The sequence below is a fragment of the Medicago truncatula genome, chromosome 7 (genome assembly GCF_003473485.1).
Source record: "Medicago truncatula cultivar Jemalong A17 chromosome 7, MtrunA17r5.0-ANR, whole genome shotgun sequence".
Lineage (NCBI taxonomy): Eukaryota > Viridiplantae > Streptophyta > Magnoliopsida > Fabales > Fabaceae > Medicago > Medicago truncatula.
This window is the reverse complement of record NC_053048.1, coordinates 3,304,172-3,326,550: the sequence shown is the minus strand read 5'-3', so window position 1 is coordinate 3,326,550 and position 22,379 is coordinate 3,304,172. Positions and strand designations below refer to the sequence as shown.

General features: G+C 34.5%; 2 protein-coding genes and 2 long non-coding RNA genes across 5 annotated transcripts; 1 reads left to right on the top strand and 3 right to left on the bottom strand.

The window, feature by feature from the left end:
• The first annotated feature begins 3,212 nt into the window (after positions 1–3,212).
• On the top strand, positions 3,213–5,431 carry LOC11415246 (7-deoxyloganetin glucosyltransferase). Of its 2 annotated transcripts, none has more exons than XM_013592094.3 (2): positions 3,213–3,782; positions 4,277–5,431. In XM_013592094.3, the coding sequence occupies exons 1-2, from the start codon at positions 3,260–3,262 to the stop codon at positions 5,164–5,166; spliced, it is 1,413 nt and encodes a 470-aa protein (XP_013447548.1). In that variant the 5' UTR covers positions 3,213–3,259; the 3' UTR covers positions 5,167–5,431. The 2 variants fall into 2 exon arrangements, with proteins under 2 accessions (XP_013447548.1, XP_003621289.2); XM_003621241.4 differs by having other exon boundaries at positions 3,214–3,782; positions 4,289–5,328.
• Positions 5,432–6,819: 1,388 nt separating this feature from the next.
• On the bottom strand, positions 6,820–8,464 carry LOC120576932 (uncharacterized). Its single transcript, XR_005643053.1, has 2 exons — positions 7,320–8,464; positions 6,820–7,005 (listed from the first exon to the last, which is right to left on the bottom strand). It is a non-coding gene; the product is annotated as an uncharacterized lncRNA (long non-coding RNA).
• Positions 8,465–13,019: 4,555 nt separating this feature from the next.
• Positions 13,020–14,402, bottom strand: LOC120576931 (uncharacterized). The gene is made up of 2 exons (XR_005643052.1): positions 14,132–14,402; positions 13,020–13,386 (listed from the first exon to the last, which is right to left on the bottom strand). It is a non-coding gene; the product is annotated as an uncharacterized lncRNA (long non-coding RNA).
• A 6,593-nt stretch (positions 14,403–20,995) lies between these two features.
• LOC11432395 (isochorismate synthase, chloroplastic) lies at positions 20,996–22,379 on the bottom strand. The gene is made up of 5 exons (XM_039828233.1): positions 22,245–22,379; positions 22,034–22,118; positions 21,810–21,907; positions 21,529–21,670; positions 20,996–21,307 (listed from the first exon to the last, which is right to left on the bottom strand). The coding sequence occupies exons 1-5, from the start codon at positions 22,317–22,319 to the stop codon at positions 21,291–21,293; spliced, it is 417 nt and encodes a 138-aa protein (XP_039684167.1). The 5' UTR covers positions 22,320–22,379; the 3' UTR covers positions 20,996–21,290.

Here is a 22,379-nt window from a genome sequence, read left to right as displayed (position 1 = left end):
TTTATTTGATTTTTTGGTATGTGTGATTTACTCAAAAGCGACAAGTATCGTGAAAAACGGATGGAGTAAAATATATAAATGATATTGAATACATCATTTAAGTTGTAATAAACAAAAATTCGATCATTCAAAATTTAAACTACATATAATACATAAAGTCGATCATTAAATACTTTTTTTTGAGAGAAAAGTCGATCATTAAATACTTAAAGTGACATTTTACGCTCATTAAAGTCAATCATTAACTTTTTTATTGCAAAGAAATAAATTGATCAAATTCAACTGGTTCAATTTCAATTTAACGATTTGTAAACAAGAATGGTTGAAATTGGCAAAGGAAGCAAAATTAAGTAATAACGGGACAAGAAAAGTGGACTTATTAAAGTATCAATTATGTACCATATATATATATATTTTATTGTTTATTTCTCTAGATTATTATTTATTAAGTTAATATCAATTCCTTTAACCAAATAAATGATATGTAAAGAGAACATGTAAAATTAAGAATTCTGTCATCTATGACCAAAAAAAAAAAATTATGTCATCAAAACGTAATATACATGTAGAAAATTAAGTGATTTTGCTCATATAAAAAAAATCCATACTATAAATTATTATTGTTATTTTTTTAAAATGGGGGGTTCCATGGCTCCCCCGCACACCCAGCTTCTGCCACTGTTTCCTTCAAAGATCACATTTTCATTCCACCATCATCTTCACCAATCCATCAAAATAATTTTCCACTCACATGTCAAAACCTTTAGCTCAAATTTGTAAGCATGCAAAAATGGTGAACAGAAGTAGTGTACTAAATATGTTGAGGAAAATTACAAAAGTCTTCTTGTTTCTTTGAAGAAGTCAATTGAGTCTATCGAAATTGACACTGGAAGAATCAAAACTAAAACTTTAAGAAGGGCATATTTCAATGTCCCAAACTAACACCACCAGATCAACCCATGTGAGTTCACAAAATTCTTTTTATGTTTTAATGATAACAAACTTCATTAAATTAAAGATATCAGGGTGAATTTGATATGTGTTGCTTTCTAACATGCTTTCTTCAAGTGTTATGTAGAACATGATATTACAGATGCACAAATATTCAAAGAAACATGAATCTTAACAACACCAACACCAAGTGTGACACCCTAAATTCCAAAAATTATTATTATTATTATTATTATTATTATTATTATTATTCATTTGAAAAAAGAGTTTGATTCGTAGCGGAAAATGTCAAATAAATTTTTTCTATTAATATATGAATTCTTCCACAAGATTTAGGATATACCATATTGACTCATAATGTCATAATTCACATTTTACTTCTTTGAAAATTGTAATACTATTAACATCAAATCTTTTGCTTTTGAAAATACTTTCTTTTACATCATAGATAATGGTTATCTTGTACAAAACTAAATAAGTAAGCAAATCCCTTTTCCTATGTCACTATCAGAGCGGTACTTTTTCCCAAAATAACAGACGGCACCAGACAAATCTTCATCGAGGGCATGTACTTGACTCCATGACTCATAACCTATAGAATTATGATTTCGCAACCGTAGAGCCAAGCCAGCAAACACAAACAACGAAGAGTAAGTTTCGAGAACATGTAATAGTATAAAATAAATGAGAAGAACACGTAAGCAATTAAGTCAATGTTGTATCACATACCAAACATAATATTTAGAACCTTGAAGAATAAACTATATCAACTCAATCCACATTAGTAAAAAAATATCATTACAACATAGGAACCAAAATCTTCACAAACACAATGTCACAATTCGATTCCAAAATAGTCAAAACACATATTGTGACCAACAACTACATAAGAACATTAATAGATAATCACCTTCATCATTCTTTCAAAAAAAAAAGATAATCACCTTCATCGTCTCACACAATTACACTTATTCACCAAATACAAATCATCATCAATTTTTATGCATATGGACTCAGACCTAAGACCTATATGAATGTGGTACCAGACCTACTCATCGTTTTGCGAGGGTGGTAGTGAGCGGTGGTGAAGTATAGTTGAATAAATTAAATTTTAATTTAATTTAAAAAAACTATTTTTATTAAAATTTTATAAATACCTTAATTCCTCATGCTTGACACATACATCATTATTCTAGTTGTAGTAGAATATGAGACATTTTTATCAAGTAAATTATTATCAATAGTAGAATATGGATCTTTTTATCAAGTGATTGTTAGATATTTTTTTGTCAGAAAAAAAAATGTAATATTTTGTGAGGCCTAATACGATTGACTTGAGTAGTCTTGTCCTTGGGCCGACTCTAGTGACGACAAGCAAGATCCTTTAAATTGAAGGTCTTGGTAAATGTATTTTTATAAATAAAAAAACACTATTCATTTTCTTTTTTTAAAGACTATGCCTAATGCTAGCTAACAAATTTACAACAAATGCATATATACCCATGTGGATCTCCTCTGTAGAGTGAACGTGCACCATGTTGGGGATGGTGTTGTTAGATACATTAAAACTTATTTCTTTGTTTTTTTGTCTTGTCACCACTAGTAGCATGCCATTTTTTTTAGGAAACTAGTAGCATGACATATTTATATAGATTAACACAATAAAATATATTACACAAAGAGAAATGTAATTTAAAAAAAAAAAACAAGAAGAAATGAATGACAGATCATAGCTACTTTGAGAGATTAACCAATTCTCAATTACCTTTTACCTTTTATAGCTATAGATTAACCATTTGGAGGACTCTTCACATAGTATGTTTTCCATGTACTGGTTTTGGGGTTTGTCTCAGTATTTTTTTTAATAATATTTACTTGGTTTGAAGAATCTCCTTTCAAATGAGTTCAACCAATTAATTAATCATCTTTTAACATTTGAAGTTAAAGCCACAACCTTGTTTTTGTGATCACCACTGGCATAGCATATTTTATATTGATTTCCGTACAATAATTTTTTTTGTGAACACTTTGCATTTAAAGATGCAATCAAATATTTATTAAAGTGTGCTAAACGAGTTTGAGAGAGAGGAATATTATAAGGTTGAGCTTTTTTAATAAACAGAAAAAGTCATTCAAAGCCAGCTTTAATTTTAATATTATTTCAGCATGTTCTTCGTTTCTTTGGATTTTTATTTTTATTTTTATTTTTTTACCTTAACTATTTTAAAATTGTATTTTTTCTATAAAAGCAAAGGCTTTGATCCCTTGTTTTTCAAGCAAATATATAGCAACTTAAGTTTCATCAAAGATGAGTTACTTTGTTGATAAAAAGCCACATGCTGTGTTGATTCCATATCCACTTCAAGGTCATATAAATCCATTGTTAAAACTAGCAAAACTTCTTCACCTTAAAGGCTTTCACATAACCTTTGTCAATACCGAATACAATCACAACCGTTTGCTTAAATCAAGAGGTTCTAATTCTCTTGATGGTTTCACTGATTTTGTCTTTGAGACTATCCAAGATGGTCTAACTCCAATGGAAGGTAATGGTGATGTTAGTCAAGACTTGGCATCTCTTTGTCAATCAGTTGGAAAGAACTTCATTCAACCCTTTGGTGAACTTCTTCGTCGAATTCATGACTCTGCCGATGCTGGTCTTATTCCACCAGTTACTTGCTTAGTAGCTGATTTTTACATGCCATTTACCATACAAGTTGCTGAAGAGAATGCACTCCCAATCCTTCTCTTTTCACCAGCCAGTGCATGTAACTTCTTAACTACTTTCCACTTTCGTACAATATTTGACAAAGGTCTAATACCGCTCAAAGGTAATAATTTGCGATCTCTCTCTCTTTCTCTCATAAATATAACATTCGTGGCTATGTAATATGAGAGTATGTTCGTTTGAATTTGTTTCATAAAGTATAATTTAGTTTGAAGACCTTATAGCAATTTGTCGAGTTGATATACTTAATGAGAACTTTTAATTCGACGGTTGGATTGATAAAATTTAATATCGAAATGAGTCATTTATAAGCGGCGACTCTATGCACTCAATATTAATTTTGAGTTAACTTGATCTCTTGCCTCTTTCTCTTTTTGTCTGTGTATATGAATAATATTAGTAACAAACTCTTTGTCAAACACTTTTCAACGCACTCTTTCTGATTAACATTCATGAGTCCCACATAATTTAACGAAACTCATAAATGTAAACCAGTGAAAAAAGTGTGTTAGAAAGCGTTGAGAGTGTATTCCTAGCAAGCTATTGACTTCTTCTATAATTATGACAAGCATATGAGAGTTTCTGACGCCAGAGTAGACTGTATTCCAGGATTGCAGAACTTTCGACTGAAGGATCTGCCTGACATAATAAGGGTTGAAGATCGAAAAGATCCCATTTTAGAATTTGTCATTGAAGTGGGGGATAGCTTACACAAAGCCTCTGCTATTATCTTTAACACTTATGATGAACTTGAGAGTGATGTAATGAATGCGCTATATTCTGTGTTCCCTTCATTATATACCATTGGACCATTACCTTCACTACTAAATCAAACTTCACATAATCACTTGGCATCTTTAGGTTCCAATCTTTGGAAAGAAGATACCAAGTGTCTTGAATGGCTTGAATCAAAGGGACTTGAGTCTGTTGTTTATGTGAGTTTTGGCAGCATTACAGTTATGACTCAAGAGCAACTATTAGAGTTTGCTTGGGGTTTGGCCAATAGCAAGAAACCATTTTTGTGGATCATTAGGCCTGATCTTGTCATTGGCGGCTCCTTTATTATGTCATCTGAGTTTGAGAAAGAAATTTCAGATAGAGGTCTAATCGCAAGCTGGTGTCCGCAAGAGCAAGTATTGAATCACCCTTCAATTGGTGGATTCTTGACTCATTGTGGATGGAACTCAACGGTTGAAAGCGTACTTGCTGGAGTGCCAATGTTGTGTTGGCCATTTTATGGAGATCAACCAATAAACTGTAGATATATCTGCAATATATGGGAGATTGGAATTGAAATCGATACTAATGTGAAGAGAGAGGAGGTCGAGAAGCTGATCAATGAATTGATGGTGGGAGATAAAGGAAAGAAGATGAGGCAAAATGTCGCAGAGTTAAAGAAGAAAGCAGAAGAGAACACCAGTATCGGTGGTTGTTCATACATGAACTTGGACAAAGTTATTAAGGAGGTCTTGCTTAAAAAATATTAAAGTGTGGTTGTGAATTCATTGATCTTCTATTGAATTTGTTTCATTGTCAAGCAAAAATGATGCAATTAATGTGGTGCTAGTTATATTTAATATGTAAACCATATAGTTCATTGTACTTTAAACTATGTAATTGTTCCCAAAGTGATAAAATGATTTGATGAATGTGAAAGTGTCATACAGCCTCTGTAACTCAGATTCCATTACCTAAGATGGAAAGAAAATATCACTTTAGAAAACACATATGATCAAATAATTACATTTGTAATCAGACTTTTTACAATCAAGTCAAAAGGAGGCGAAGGTGGGAGAGCTTTGGGACAAATAATTACATTTGTAATCAGACTTTTTACAATCAAGTCAAAAGGAGGCGAAGGTGGGAGAGCTTTGGGACAATGGAGATGAAGGAGGTACTTAGAGGCTTTTTGGAGGAGAACACCTTTAGTGTGGCGGTTGGAGCAAATTGATAATCTTTTGGCAATTATTGGAGTCTTAAGTGAGGTTGAAATGGAGGATTCGTGGAATTGGAGATCAGGGAAAATGGCGTTTTGTCTATTAGATCCGCTTATACGGTGGTTGAAAAGTTGTTGGTTTTAGAGGGTAATTTAAATAGTTTGGAGAAAAAGGTGTTTGGTCTCATTTGGAGGAGTCCGGTTTCCTAAAAAGTGGTAGCTTTCTCATGAACTCTCCTTTTGGACCGTATTCCAACGCGTTCGAACCTTGTAATTCGTAATGTGTTGGACCGGAACTCTAACCTTAATTGTGTTTTGTGCGATTTGGATGAAGAAACATCTAACGATATCTTTCTTCATTGTAATGTGGTTGACAAGGTGTGGCAAAAGGTATTGAGATAGTTGGAGTTCCACCGAATTTATTTTATGCACTTGGTGTGATGGTCGGATGATGCAAAGCAAAGGAAAATCTGTAAAGGTGTGTGGCTAATTTGGCATGCCGCGCTTTGCGTGATTTGGAGGGAAAGAAACAAAAGAATTCATCACAATAGGGTGCGAACGATTGATGAAATAGTGGAAGAGATAAAAGTTCGATAATGGCATATTGGAGTTAAAGTAGATTGAAAATAGATCCCTGTCTCTTTTTATGAGTAGACTTGGAACCCAAAAGATTGTTTAAGGAGATGAAAAGGGGTGGTTTTTGTCCATTCTTTCCCGTGGGGTTAGTGCTGGGCTGAGACATCAAGTGTACACTCTTGCGTGGTAGTTTTTGGTGTAGGGCTGCCTATGGCTATTCTTATGTTTGATCTCCCTCCATTGCTGTTCGGCTGATTTTTTTTCCTGTTGTTATGTTGTTGACAGCTGCAGTTCGGCTGCTATGAGTATTGTATCAGACGTTTTTTATTCGGCATTTTTTGGGGGATGTGTTCTGTTCGTGTGGTGCCGCTTATATAAGGCACCATTGTGTTTTTGATGTTGTTTTCCTTGTCCGTCTTGTGCAAGGTACCCGTATAATATATATGCCGTTTAAAATAATAAATTGTAAATCAGAAATTCCTATAACAAAGGAACTTTCAGGCAACATTTTTTTGGGTTACACTTTCAGGTAACATTTAGAAAATGCAAAATAGAAATCACCTTTAAAATACGAATTATACACATATAGATGCTGAAAATTATAAGTAACTTGATTGAACAAGTAAAGTAAGATTAAGCTGATGGTCGATTTTTAAAGAAGCAAAGAAAAATCATTGCTCAAAGAAAAGAAACTGATTTGAGGATAGTGTTTGTGTGTCCAATGTTCCAGATTTAAATAAGATGTATTAATATTTGAAAATGTTTGGTGGCTTGAAATGAAGGAAATAACAGAGTTTGTGTACTCTTTTTTGACCTGCAAGAAATCAAATATCGAGCGTCAGAAAACACCGAGAATGTCACAACAGTTAAATATACCTTTTAGATCTGGTTCAATACTTCTACGAATTTCATGTCAGGTTCACCATGAAGTCCTTCATACGTGTTACGATATAATGTGATTCTCTCATTATTGTATTTTATATTGTAATTATGTTAGGATTAAGTGGTCCATATGTGTAGTTAATTTCTTTATTTCTTTGTCTTAAGAAACTAGGTTAGGACTTCTTCGTCCCCAAGATAATTATGCCTTTGCAGTTACATATAAAACCCAAGTTCAGCAGTCTTTACCTTAAGCCTGAACATTCTTTCTCTGATTGTCCCACTATAAATTGTCATAACTGCATGAGAAAGGGTCATATTGCTTCAAACTGTTGTTGATGCTGCAAGTCACCCAAACACTTAATTCAGAATTGTCCTACTCGTCCTCCGCAATCTCTGTGTCCCAGCTCTTCAAAGCCTGTATTTGCTATCATTGATCTTGAGTCTCTCCTTGAACAACTTCTTCCTTCTAGAAACTATAATACTTTTGCCACTCTTTTCACCACATTAGGTAATTCTAAATGGTATTCCATGTCTAAAAATGACATTACTAATCGAAATTCGCTATTAGCGAAATATTTCGCTAATAGCAAAATTCCCCAGGATGCATTTCCCCAATAGCGAAATGTCTCTGCCATAACCAACTTTTCACTTGCTTGTTGGCCCATTATGGGACCTGTAGCGCAGTCCAAGGATTTTTTTGCGATGATTTACAATTATATAACCCCTAAACAACATCTAAGCAATGCACATAACATCAAACGATTCTTGAAATGAAAATCATGGCCAAGGTTAACATATGCATCAAGAAGGCACAAGAGAGTTTAACATGTTTGTTCGGGTAGCGATAAACTAAGAATGGGGAAAGTATAGAGCCTCGACATAGATCGTCGAGAACTAGAAAGTTAGCAAGAAACCCAAGTAAGATAAGATATCATATATGGTAAAGACCATAAAGTAAGATGTAGATGTCGTGTCTTTCTGTTATCCACACCAAGGGGGATACGAGAGGTTCTCCAAGGGGAACGGGATATGCTCCAAAAGGTAGGCCCGCACGTCACTGAGGGAGTCCAGTGTACCTTAGCTAGGTTTTCATCGGTCAATTAAGGGAATGTACTCGGGGTTACTCCACCTGATACACTCCGTAAAATGAACCAAGATAATGTTGTTGTTACACGCTAACTTCTAACATAAGAATGAATATGTATATGTTTATGATACGTTACGAGACAAGAATAAGTTTCTGCAATAGGACAAGTAAAGATGATACACTGTCGACGATCTTAGTTGTCGCATCATTTTTTGGAGATCAAGACTATTTGATTAGCTTTTGCCTAAATTCTTTATTTCACGACTGAACATTTATTTTTTAAGAAAAAGGGGAAAAAAGTTCAAACTACCCCTATTTAAAAAGATTTAGGGTTCGGGGGTTAGTTACATAAAGGGTAGATATTAGCACCCTTTATGTCCGTAGTACTCTACGGGAACCTCTTGGTTTAATTTACTTTGTGCTATAAACTTGCTTGCTTTTGAAAAAGAAGTTAATGTGATGATTAAAAGAAAAAAGAAAGTGAGACCTAATTTATCTACATTTTTATGATTTGAAAGGACATGGTCCTTTGCCTACGTACCCGTAAGGGATCAAAACCTCGTAGTTCCAGATAGAAATTCCGTTTGATTTGTTTTTGTGTTTTTTTATTAGTTTTGAAAAAAAAAGTTTTAAAATAAAAAGTCAAGTGGCAAATGAGAATTGATTTGTATTTTTTATATTTAAAGAAAATGGACTAATGATAAAATTAAGTTGATGGAAATTTGATTAAGGAAATTAAATAAAAAGACGATCACTTGATTTAGGATCAAAGTTTGTTTATGAATATTTTTTTTTTGTTATTTGCATGTTTTTGTTGTTTTTGAATATAATTAAACCAAAATTAAAACTAAGGCATACATAGACACACACACACGCTCACATGCATGATTTGCATTAAGACCACTTTGTGGTGACGATGGATCACCATAAAGACCTTTAACGTAAACTATAGAGCATAAAAATAAGGCATACATAGACACACACACACGCTCACATGCATGATTTGCATTAAGCTTATTATAAATTCTAAAGTGTGCGGGAAAATAAATGACAAGAAAAAATAAATTATTTACATCAACTCTAGTTTACATTCTAATATCGTTGTTGTAACATAAATGACATAAATAAATATATGAACGAAATAATAAACCTAATCCTAAAATATGTTATGAGGAAAAATGCAATGTTAAAAGAATAGAATAAAATGCATGCGTCTTGAAAGAATTAAAATTGGGTTCAATCACAAGGTGGGGGGTGCAGCAGTATTCAAGGCTGTGCAGAATAGTAAAAAAGTATTGAACTTCTGTGAAACAGATGGGGTGTTGGGCTTGAACTGGTTTGATTCAAGCCTGGGTCGGTTCCAGGAAAATCGAACCGATCCAAGGGGAGGTATATATGGGGGGTAAGGCCGGTTCTTCTTCATTTTCACATTTCATTTCTCTTTCATGTATTATCTTGTGATGACCAGCTTAGTAGAGATATGTTGAATTGGTATATGAGTAATGGAAAAATGATAAGTTGTTCTAGTAATGACTAAATTGTAATTAAGCTGTTTTAGAAGTGCTTAAATGGCCAAACAATGAACTTTTGGTACAGGGACTGAAATTTGAATTTTCATATATGCTGGTTCATTAAGTAAGAGTATGTCACAAGTGGGTTGAGTTGTTTCAAAAAGGGAAAGACCTATAAGCTATTTTGGAAAAGTGATTATGGAGTTTTAGAGATAGAAGAAGCTGCAAATTGTGGATAAGCTGTTTTCAATCTCCAGGAATGATTCACGGTGAGTTCCTTTAGTTAGTTAACTATCCATTTGAGTAGTTTGAATCATGTCATTCATATTGTGTTATTTACTTTTACTCAATACAAGAGATTTTAATGGTTATGCAAAGTCATGATAATGTGAATGAAATCTTATATGATATCAATGTTATGCAAAATCATATGAATTGATTCTAACAATAAAATGCTAAAACTTCATTTGCTGCAACGGAGAGATAATGTAGCCAATGAGGTACGACTCATAGTAACAAATGCAAAAACTCCGTTTGCTACAACGAAAGATAATGTAGCCTATGAGGTACGACTCATAGTAACAAATCGAGAAAAACTCTGTTTGCTACAATGATGAGATAATGCAGCCTATGGGGTACGACTCATAGTAACAAATCGAGAAAAACTTTGTTTGCTACAACGATGAGATAATGCAGCCTATGAGGTACGACTCATAGTAACAAATCGAGAAAAACTCTATTTGCTACAACGAAGAGATAACGTAGCCTATGAGGTACGACTCATAGTATCAAAATAAAATAGTTACTATTCGCCATAACGAGAAGATATTGTGGTATATATGCACACATTGAAATGTAAAAAATAAATAAATGACATGAACTTCAAGTCAAGAGTTATGAGCATGTGTAAAAATAAGAATATGACAGTATTAGGTAGCGATCCTAGTTAACCCCGATCGCTCATTTATGTATGATAAAGACTGTATAAACCCGAAATGGGTTAAGTTTAGAAGAGATGGCGATCCTAGATTCCCTGCGATTGCCTACAACTCACTAAGACAGGATGTCACCCTTATTCATTTCAGATATTCAGGTTGCTAAATGAAAGAATGGTTCGTGGTGAAGAGGCATAAGTTGTTGGATCATAGGAAGTTCACGTCAGTGGTATAAGACGAGCATTTCCATATTTTAGAGGAAATTTTTATTATTGAAATTTTAATGTATCCAATGCCAAGTTTCACACACATGCTAGATATCATAGGTAATGTCTAGTAGGGGTGTTTCAAAACCAAGTACTGGAATCTTGAGTTCCACATTCAAGATATTCAGAAACACCTCCTGGTGGTCACATCAGGGTACCCCTTTGCCGTAACGAGTATACATGGAATGCGATCAAAAAAATGTAGCTTGCTTTTCAATAACCAGAATAAATTTAGCTTCACTCTGAAAACCTTCCAACTGAGTATCATTTTGAAAGAGGAATCACCTGAGATCTCTTGAAGCATTCAATCCTATCCCCTTCCATAGTATAGCACAAATTTCCGATCACCTCCCCTTTGTCGGCTCCAACAATGTTTAGATTTTCACGACGGCACGATAGAAAGCACGCAATATCATCGAGTGTGGAACAGATTGGCAGCCTTATAATATACGGCCCGCAAGGTGGAGCGCACGCCGGATTGCAGCAACTTTTGGATGATCATCATCACATATAAAGTGTTTGTAGCTCTGCGAGAATTGACATTTGAGGAGAGACTCGTCGCCATGTTCTTTTTGAGAATCGTACACCTGGTGCTTTTTGGCACGGGAAGGAATTGAAAATTCGAATGGCTGGTCATCTTCAACTCTTTTCGATATAGGATTTAAGAACTCCTCAAGTTTGTTCAACAGATATACAGAAGAACGATCCTGCACCTAAAGAACGATCGCAGACATTCTCCAGGTACAAGATCGTTCTTCTGTATATGTGCTGAACAAGTTTGAGGAGTTCCTAAATCCTATATCGAAAAGAGTTGAAGATGACCAGCCATTTGCATTTTCAATTCCTTCTCGCGCCAAAAAGTACCAAGTGTACGATTCTAAAAAAGAACATGGCGACGAGTCTCTCCTCAAATGTCGATTCTCGCAAAGCTACAAACACTTTATATGTGATGATGATCATCCAACAGTTCCTGCAATCCAGCGTGCGCACCACCTTGCGGGCCGTATATTATAAGGTTGCAAATCTGTTCCACACTCGATGACATTGCGTGCTTTCTATCTGCCGTCGTGAAAAGCTAAACATTGTTGGCGCCGACAAAGGGAAGGTGATCGGAAATTTGTGCTATACTATGGAAGGGGATAGGATTGAATGCTTCAAGAGATCTCAGGTGATTCCTCATTCAAAATGATACTCAGTTGGAAGGTTTTCAAAGTGAGGCTAAATTTTTTCTGGTTATTGAAAAGCAAGCTACATTTTTTCGATCGCATTCCATGTATACTCGTTACGGCAAAGGGGTAACCCGATGTGACCACCAGGAGGTGTTCCTGAATATCTTGAATGTGGAACTCAAGATTCCAGTACTTGGTTTTGAAACACCCCTACTAGACATTACCTATGATATCTAGCATGTGTGTTAAACTTGACATTGGATACATTAAAATTTCAATAATAAAATTTTTTCTGAATGAAATATGGAAATGCTCATTTTATACCTTTGAAATAATACCACTGTCGTGAACTTCCTATGATCCGACAACTTCTGCCTCTTCACCACGAACCATTCTGTCATTTAGCAACCTGAATATCTGAAATGAATAAAAGGGATTGGGCTGAGACAGGATGTCTCAATGAGTTCCACCTATCCTAGGTAGTAGGAAATCGCAGGGAACCTAGGATCGCCATCTGTTCTAAACATAACCCATTTCTGGTTTATATAGTCTTTATCATACATAACTGAGCGATCGGGGATAACTAGGATCGCTACCTAATACTATCATGATTCTATCATAATGTCATATTCTTATTTTTACACATGCTCATAATCATAACTCTTGAATTAAAGTTCATGTCTTTATTTTTTTTTACATTTCAATGTGTGCATATATACCACATTATCTTTTCGTTATGGCGAATAGTAACTATTTTGTTTTGATACTATGAGCCGTACCTCATAAGCTACGTTATCTCTTCGTTGTAGCAAACAAAGTTTTTCTTGATTTGTTACTGTAAGTCGTACCTCATAGGCTACATTATCTCATCGTTGTAGCAAACAGAGTTTTTCTCGATTTGTTACTATGAGCTTACTATGAGCCGTACCTCATAGGCTACATTATCTATTCGTTGTAGCAAACGGAGTTTTTGCATTCGTTACTATGAGTCGTACCTCATAGACTACATTATCTCTTCGTTGTAACAAACAAAGTTTTTGCATTTTATTGTTAGAACCAATTCATATGATTTTGCATAACATTGATATCATATAAGATTTCATTCACATTATCATGATTTTGCATAACCATTAAAATCTCTTTTGTATTGAGTAAAAGTAAATAACACAATTTGAATGACATGATTCAAACTACTCAAAGGGACAGTTAACTAACTAAAGGAACTCACCGTGAATCATTCCTGGAGATTGAAAGCAGCTTATCCACAATTTGCAGCTTCTTCTATCTCTAAAACTCCATAATCACTTTTCCAAAATAGCTTATGCCCTAGCTTATAAGTCTTTCCCTTTTTGAAACAACTCAACCCACTTGTGACATACTTTTACTTAATGAACCAACATATACGAAAATTCAAATTTTAGTCCCTATACCAGAAGTTCATTGTTTGGCCATTTAAGCACTTCTAAAACAGCTTAATTACAATTTAAGCACTTCTGTCATTACTAGAACAGCTTATCATTTTTCCATTACTCATATACCAATTCAACATATCTCTCCTAAGCTGGTCATCACAAGATAATACATGAAACAACTTAAATTCCAACTTAAGCTATTCTTCAACAGCTTAACTACCAACTTATGATTTTTACCATATCAAATTCAATTCAAAATTCCACACAATATTCCAACATGAATGATCAGCCCTATGAATCAATTATACCGCAGTTTGAATCCACAACTTAATCATTTAAGGCATTTTTCTAAAAACAGCTTAACTAACAGCTTATACCCTCTAAACCATTCAATTTCTGTTCAAATTTTCCAGAAGCAAACCAAACATGTTTACACAAATCCTAATCACTTATACCGAAATTCTTACTTGTTTCACCCATTAATCACTTATGATAGCTTTTTGGGACAACTTATGGCTTTTAACTTCTAGCTTCTCATTCCAAACAGCAACAACAGCAAAAAATGATGCTACTACCAGCCCAACATATAAAGTCATCACAGAAATCAAAGGCAATAACAACTTATGCTTCTAATCATTCAACATAACTTAAACTATATCTCAAAATAATCATTTTTACCTCACTTTTAGCTTGATTTTGCAAGAACCCAAATCTGAAATATTTTTTTGAAGAAGAGACACAACCAGGGCAAGGTAGGAGAATGATTGAGCTTGCTAAATAAGCTAGAGGCTTCAAGAATCAATATTGTGTGATTGTTTTGTTGAATTTTTGGAAGAAAATGAAGAAGAGAGAACTTGAGAGTGAGAGGGAGAAAGAGGTCGGTTGTGAGGGTGAGGGAAAAGGAAAAAAAAAAAAAAAAAAAACTAGATATTTTGGGAGAAAGAAGGATGTAGAAAATGTGGAAAATTCTAATGGTTTTGTCTTATATACTCATTTTAATGAAAATGACCATTTTGTCCTTTTTACACTTCTTCGAAACAAAGCATCCGATAAAATTGCCATGAAAGTTTTATGCTGAACAAAAGTACATTTTTCGTAGTCCATTGAAATAATGTGATTTGATCTTGAAAAGTCTTATGCACAATTACCATTTTGCCCTTCTCTTGAAAATTTTAAAGATAGAATAACTGATATTGAATTTTTACATATGGGGAATTACAAGAGGAGTGAAAACTAGCTGATTACTTCAAGTTCTAGATATACAACCTTAATGTTGGATTATGTGGCTCTCATTCAATTACTTCATCTATACGCTATTTGTAGTCAAGTCCTTAATTGTGAAGTTTCCTTTTGTGTCTTTACGGCTCCATATCCCTTAGTGGTTAAGGTTTGTCACCAAGCTTTACATGTCACATATGTTGCATGCTTCACACCTCATACTTGCTTGCATATGCTACTTGCTTGTCATGTGCTACTTTGCTTCACCATTAAGAATTGTGGAATGGAGGCTATATATACAGCAATCACATGTCGTGAATGGACATCACAAAACCAATTACAAACACACTTTGTAACATACACTTGAGTGTATTTTTAGTAAGAATTCTTGTTCCATTTTAGAGAGTATTTTAGGAGATATTGAGAGAAAATTTTGTCATTTGTCCTCATCACTATAAGAAGACTTGTTGTACTCTTTTCTTTTATATAGTGGAACTTTGCTCTCAATCGCCCGTGGTTTTTTACTTCTCATATTTAGGAGTTTTCCATGTAAATCTTGTGTGTTATTTCTCTTGTTATTTTACTTACTTCTCTTTAATTCTCAATTTCATTGATCCTGTGCTTCCGCATTGCGCTGATACCTTAACACTTAATGTGAAATTAAAAAAAATAAAATTAATGGTGGATATGGCTAACCTTATTAGACACAATGGTGATTGACCTGAGTGCTTTTTTTACTAGAACTTTATGAGTTGTTATTGGTATTTTTGTTGATATGCTTTAAATTTAAGAGTAATAATTTTATGGTGAAAGGTGTTACAAAATATTCCTTCTATTTCTAAACTTTTCATATTATTTTATGCCATTATAATAACAATATCACAACAGTACCAAACTGAAGACAGAATACCAAACAAATGGATTCACATAACACTGACCACATTTATTTTAACAAATCTTCCTCTTGATAATCTATAAGACAATCTATAAGACAAATCTTTTCAGGTTAGTTTCTCTACTGCAACTCACCGTACCAAAGGTATTCTTGATTATATTTATTCTGACCTATGGTGGCCTTCAAAAGTTACTTCCTATGGAGGACGCCGCTATATGATGACTATTATTGATGATTTTTCTCGTAAGGTTTGGGTTTATTTTTTGCAGCATAAAAATGAGACTTTTCCACATTCAAGAAGTGGAAAATTCTTGTTGAAACTCAGACAGGGAAAAATGTGAAGAAGCTCAGAACATATAATGGATTAGAGTTCTGCAGTGGTGACTTTAACGAGTTCTGCTGAAATCATGGTATTGCTAGACACAAAACCATCCCGAGGAATCCCCAGCAAAACGGTGTTGCAAAACGAATGAACAGAACTCTACTTGAGAGAACTCGGTGTATGCTCTCAAATGCTGGGTTATGGCATCGACGTGATCTTTGGGCCGAGGCAGCATCTACTGCATGTTACTTGGTCAACCGTTCTCCACATTCGGCACTTGACTTCAAAGTTCCAGAAGAGATTTGGTCAGGTAATCCACATTCGGCACATGTCAATGATGGAAAATTAGCTCCACGAGCCGTTGAGTGCATATTTCTTGATTATGCATCTGAGTCTAAGGGGTATCGTTTGTGGTGCTCTGATCCAAAATCACAAAAATTAATTCTTAGTAGAGATGTGACTTTTAATGAGGATGCATTATTATCTTCTAGAAAACAGTCTTTTGTGTCTTCTTCTACTAGTACAGGTAATCTGCAGAGTACTAGCGAGAAGGTGGAGTTTGTATTAAAACCTGCAGCTCCTTACGTTGATGTCCCATCTTCCTCTACAAATGAATTTAACATTGATAACCATCCTGATGATGATGATCGTGATGATAGTACCACTCCTCCTATTCAGCAACAAGGAGATTATTACTCTATTGCCCGAGACAGAGTTAGAAGACAAATCAGAAAGCTAGTCAGATACACTGATAATGACAATTTAGTTGCTTATGCACTGTCTATTGCACAAGAAATTGAGAGTCTTCATAAAAATGGTACTTAGGCTTTGACAGAGCTTCCTAAAGGCAAACGACCATTAAGGTGTAAATGGATCTATAAGAAGAAAGAAGGCATTCCCGGGGTTGAAAATCCAAGATGCAAAGCACGACTAGTCGTTAAAGGCTTTAATCAAAAGGAAGGTATTGACTTTAATGAGATATTCTCACCTGTTGTTCGTCATACTTCCATTCGTGTTTTACTTGCATTTGTTGCTTTGTTTGATTTGGAGTTGGAGCAACTTGATGTTAAGACAGCTTTCCTACATGGAGAGCTGGAAGAAGAAATTTACATGGAACAATCTGATGGATTTATTGCTCCTGGAAAGGAGCATCTTGTCTGTCGTTTGAAGAAATCTTTATATGGTCTTAAGCAAGCTCCGAGGCAGTGGTACAAAAGGTTTCACTCTTTCATGATTGGGCAAAATTATTGCAAAAGTCAATATGATGATTGCATTTATTTTCAAAATTTTCAAAATGGATCTTTCATATACTTGTTACTTTATGTTGATGATATGTTAATTGCATCACGTGACAAGTCTTTAATCAAGAAATTGAAAACTGAACTCAGTAATGAGTTTGATATGAAAGAATTAGGTGCAGCAAAGAAAATTCTTGGTATGGAGATTCGCAGAGACCGTCAAGCTGGTAAACTATTTTTATCTCAACAAAAGTATATTAAAAGAGTGCTTGATAGGTTTAATATGAATAATTGTAAACCTGTTTCTACTCCACTTGCTGCGCATTTCAAGTTATCTTCAGAATTTTGCCCAAATACAAAGGAAGAGATGGAGCATATGTCATATGTTTCCTTATGCATGTCATATATGCACTAGACCAGATCTAGCATATGTTGTTAGCATAGTAAGCCGGTATATGCATAATCCTGGCAAAAGTCACTGGAGTGCTGTAAAATGGATTTTTCGGTATCTAAAAGGTACTTCCGGTATTGGCTTGGTATTTGACAGAAAAATGGCTACAACCAATGATGTTGCAGGTTATGTTGACTCGGATTATGGTGGTGATCTTGATCGAAGAAGATCTCTTTCTGGTTACATCTTTACTCTCTGTAATAGTGCTATCAGCTGGAAAGCTACACTTCAATCTATTACTGCATTGTCTACAATTGAAGCAGAATATATTTCAGCAACAGAGGGTGTTAAAGAAGCTATTTGGCTTTGAGGTTTGGTCAATGAACTTGGTCTTACACAGGGTGTTCTTACTGTGTTTTGTGACAGCCAAAGTGCTATTCATTTGACCAAGAATAATCCTTATCACGACAAGACCAAACATATTGATGTAAGGCGTCACTTTATCCGAGATATTGTTGTTGCTGGTGAAATTGCAGTTGAAAAGATTCACACTTCTAAGAATCCAGCAGATATGCTTTACCAAGCCACTTCCAAATACCAAGTTTCAGCATTGTCTGGACTTGGTTGGTCTCTACAACACTTAAGTGCCCTTCGGGGCTTTATTTGGCGATGAGCACTTGATGAATTCGAAACAAGGTGGAGATTGTTGGATTATGTGGCTCTCATTCAATTACTTCATCTATAAGCTACTTGTAGTCAAGTCCTTAATTGTGAAGTTTCCTTTTGTGTCTTTACGGCTCCTTATCCCTTAGTGGTTAAGGTTTGTCTCCAAGCTTTACATGTCATATATGTTGCATGCTTCACACCTCATAGTTGCTTGCATATGCTTTACACCTCCTACTTGCTTGCATATGCTACTTGCTTGTCATGTGCTACTTTGCTTCACCATTAAGAATTGTGGAATGGAGGCTATATATACAGCAGTCACATGTCGTGAATGGACATTACAAAACCAATTACAAACACACTTTGTAACATACACTTGAGTGTATTTTTAGTGAGAATTCTTGTTCCATTTTCGAGAGTATTTTAGGAGATATTGAGAGAAAATTTTGTCCTTTGTCCTCATCACTATAAGAGGACTTGTTGTACTCTTTTCTTTTACATAGTGGAACTTTGCTCTCGATCGCCCGTGGTTTTTTACTTCTCATATTGAGGAGTTTTCCACGTAAATCTTGTGTGTTATTTTACTTACTTCTCTTTAATTCTCAATTTCATAGATCCTGTGCTTCCGCATTGTGCTGATACCTTAACACTTAATGTGAAATTAAAAAAAAAAAAAATTAATGGTGGATATGGCTAACCTTATTAGACACAATGGTGATTGACCTGAGTGCTTTTTTTACTAGAACTTTATGAGTTGTTATTGGTATTTTTGTTGATATGCTTTAAATTTTAAGAGTAATAATTTTATGGTGAAAGGTGTTACAAAATATTCCTTCTATTTCTAAACTTTTCAGATTATTTTATGCCATTATAATAACAATATCACAACAGTACCAAACTGAAGACAGAATACCAAACAAATGGATTCACATAACACCGACCACATTTATTTTAACAAATCTTCCTCTTGATAATCTATAAGACAATCTATATACACTTACTTTGCAAAGTGTTTCTTCAAGTGCGCTGATCGCATTTTTCCCATGACCAAGAAAGAACATTGTCCCAATCAAGCTCATTAACCTCAACCTGCCGATTGTATCTCTGCCTGTCAATGCTATAAACATTAACACAGTAACACAAATGGAATAGCAAATTAGTCACTACATTCAAGTAGAAAGAATGAAAAGCTACCACTTCGACGAAACCTTATCCTTTACATTGAGTCGGATAGCTCCATATGCAAACATATGAGAAGACGTTAGTCACTACATTCAAGTTTGAGCATATTTCCAACATAATTGCCTTCAAGTGCAGGGAAAGTGTGGCACCACCGAACAAAATCAGCCTCGCACCAATGTACACAGGCCTCTCCGACTGCAACCACTGGTGCCTTGGACCAATGTACATACTACAATACAATGGACCTGAAAGTATACTAACACACCTGAATATGGATGACATTGTTAATAATTGGTTGGTTAAATCAATTAATTGACACTATAATAAAGCAGAACCAATCAAAATCAATAAAGTACTCTGCAGAATGGAAAAAGGCGCTGAAAATTATTAATGGAATGCATTAAATTTTTTTTTTTTTATTGATTCAATATGAACAAAAAACAGAAATGGACCTTTTATAATAGTGCCCTTGTTACAAAACATAAGCCTAAAGCTTAACTGATATACTAACTATGACTAAAATAGAAACTGATGTCGTGAAGGTGGAATGCGATATTCTTGATGTTGCCTTCTCTATGAATTAGTCACGACATCACATTGTGTATATCATCGTTAAGATTGGGGAATAAATCGGTCAAGTAAAAATAAAAATGTCGGATTCGCCAATTTCTGTCCAATGTTGTTCTGCAGGACTTTTATCGTGACATTGATCTTGTGCCGTCATTGAGTATTGTGTTTCATTGTTCTTCTGACCTTGAAAATCAAAATCAATTTCTGTCCAATGTTGTTCTGCAAGACTTTTATCATGACATTGATCCTGTGCTGTCATTGAGTATTGCGTTTCATAGTTCTTGTGACCTTGAAATTCAAATTCATTCAACTTTGACTTTTTTATCCCACATTTTAAATACTTTCTATATTTCTGCAAAAGAACATAACAGATACAGCAGTGTTAATTATAACACCCCATATTGATTTATCTAGAATATCAACAGGAGCATACATAAATGAATCGGAATACATAGGAATAAAACTGATCTTACACATAAGTAGTCTAAAGGAAATACCAAATATACATGATTTACTAAACTGAATTGAATTGTCATAATGTAACTGTTAACAGCTTTACATTAGAGCCATGCTAACTTCTAAATACATGTACATGTAGCATAATCCTATACAAGTGTTTATTCAGTTTGAAACAGGTGATCAACGAACAGACTTCAATAACCTCGCTATTCCGTCCAATCCTCAGCTTCTTGAACGAACAACCTATCACCTATAATCAATAATTGTGGGGTGAGACTACTAAGCCTCAGTGGATTTCTTACTACCCACTACTTGGTGTACTAACACCGTACTCTGAAAATATCTGATCACTGATAAACTCATATTCATTAAAGAACGACATAACATAAATAAGGTGTATCACACAGTATTAGTCTTATTCATTTTATAGGAAGCTTCCGAGGTGAGTATGACCTATGTAATTAGTCCATTATGTTTGCCTATATATATATATATAATATATATATGTTTGAGTGTAAATCTTAATTCTAGTGGTGAATAGCATAAACTCTATTCCTTCTCTTTCTCTCTTCATCTCTACTCTTGTTTCCATTAGTTTCGTAACAATGTTCTCTTTTTATTTTTTTAGTCCAAAGCTCCCTCTCCATAACTACCAATTTTTGTTTAGGTAATATGCCATGCTCTGTAACCCTTTGGGATAAGACTTGATTGTTGTTGTAATCGAACGTCACATAAGCACAAGGAAACGGCGATATCTAAAATAATCACGTAAATGAAACATAACAAAAGGCTATCGAAGAAGTTTATCTGCATAAATAATAATTAACACCTCCAATCTTATCGGTTGATGGAGCTCATTTACAGTCTACTTTTTGTTTGAGATCGGCAAGTCCAGTTTAAGCAACTTGGTGAACTGCAAAACAAGTATACATACATTCAGTATCATTCAATTGCATATCACACAAAATAGTAGTTTGTTCAAATTTCGCTACGCTGCAGTGCTATAGCACCACAAAAGCGACTGACAAGATTTTGTACTAGATAGCATCCAGGAATAATAGCGATTTGTTCAAAGTCTGCTATGCTACAGCCACTATTTGGCAACACTGTCGGAAATAAAGTAGAATAACAAACTTGCTAGCAATCGTTTGCGGTGAATGTATGCATTGACAGACAAACACTCCTTAGATGTCTTGAGTTCTAGCTCATCCCACTCCAAGTATGGATTGCTTCCTTCATCTATTCCTGTCCCTGCATATATCAAAGCACCTAGTTCCTATATTAAAAAACTTACCAATGTTATGATTTATTATGCAGTGTTGTCAGCTATAGCGCTATAATGTAGCGGAATTTGAGTAAATAAATATTTTTCCACGATACACCATTTGTGACATTAAAGATATTACATATCTAACCTGTTCCACCAATGCTGATCTGATGCCAACGGCAAAGTCACTCTCTCCTCCTCCAAACCAACCAACAGGTCCAGCATACATTCCTCGATCAAACACTTCTGAACACCATGTTTCAAAGTAAGAACATTTTACCAAGTTAAACCACATTTTACATTTCTAAAAGAAAAACATAAATGCTTAGGTCTAAAGTCATTTGAAGAACATCTTATAAAAAATGAATGCACCTGTTTCTGCAATTAAAAGTTGTGCCTCTTCTGTTGGAAATCCACAAACTGCGGGACTTGGGTGAAGTGATGACAAAATTTCAAACTAAAAAAAGAGACAAAATTTGACACCTTAGTTATATGGTGTGAAAATTTAATAAAGGTGCTTTCATAGTTTCATTGTAAAGATTGAAAACTTTGCTCTTTCCAACTTAAATTGTATCATGGTTACCTCATCCTCTTCACTTCTTAACCTGCCAGTTAGTTGAGCAAATAAATGTTGGATCCTCAGTAGTTTTCTGACCATTTTCGTTGAATCGATTGTAACTTTTTCACAGACTGCCTGCCAAAACACTTCCAAGGTTGA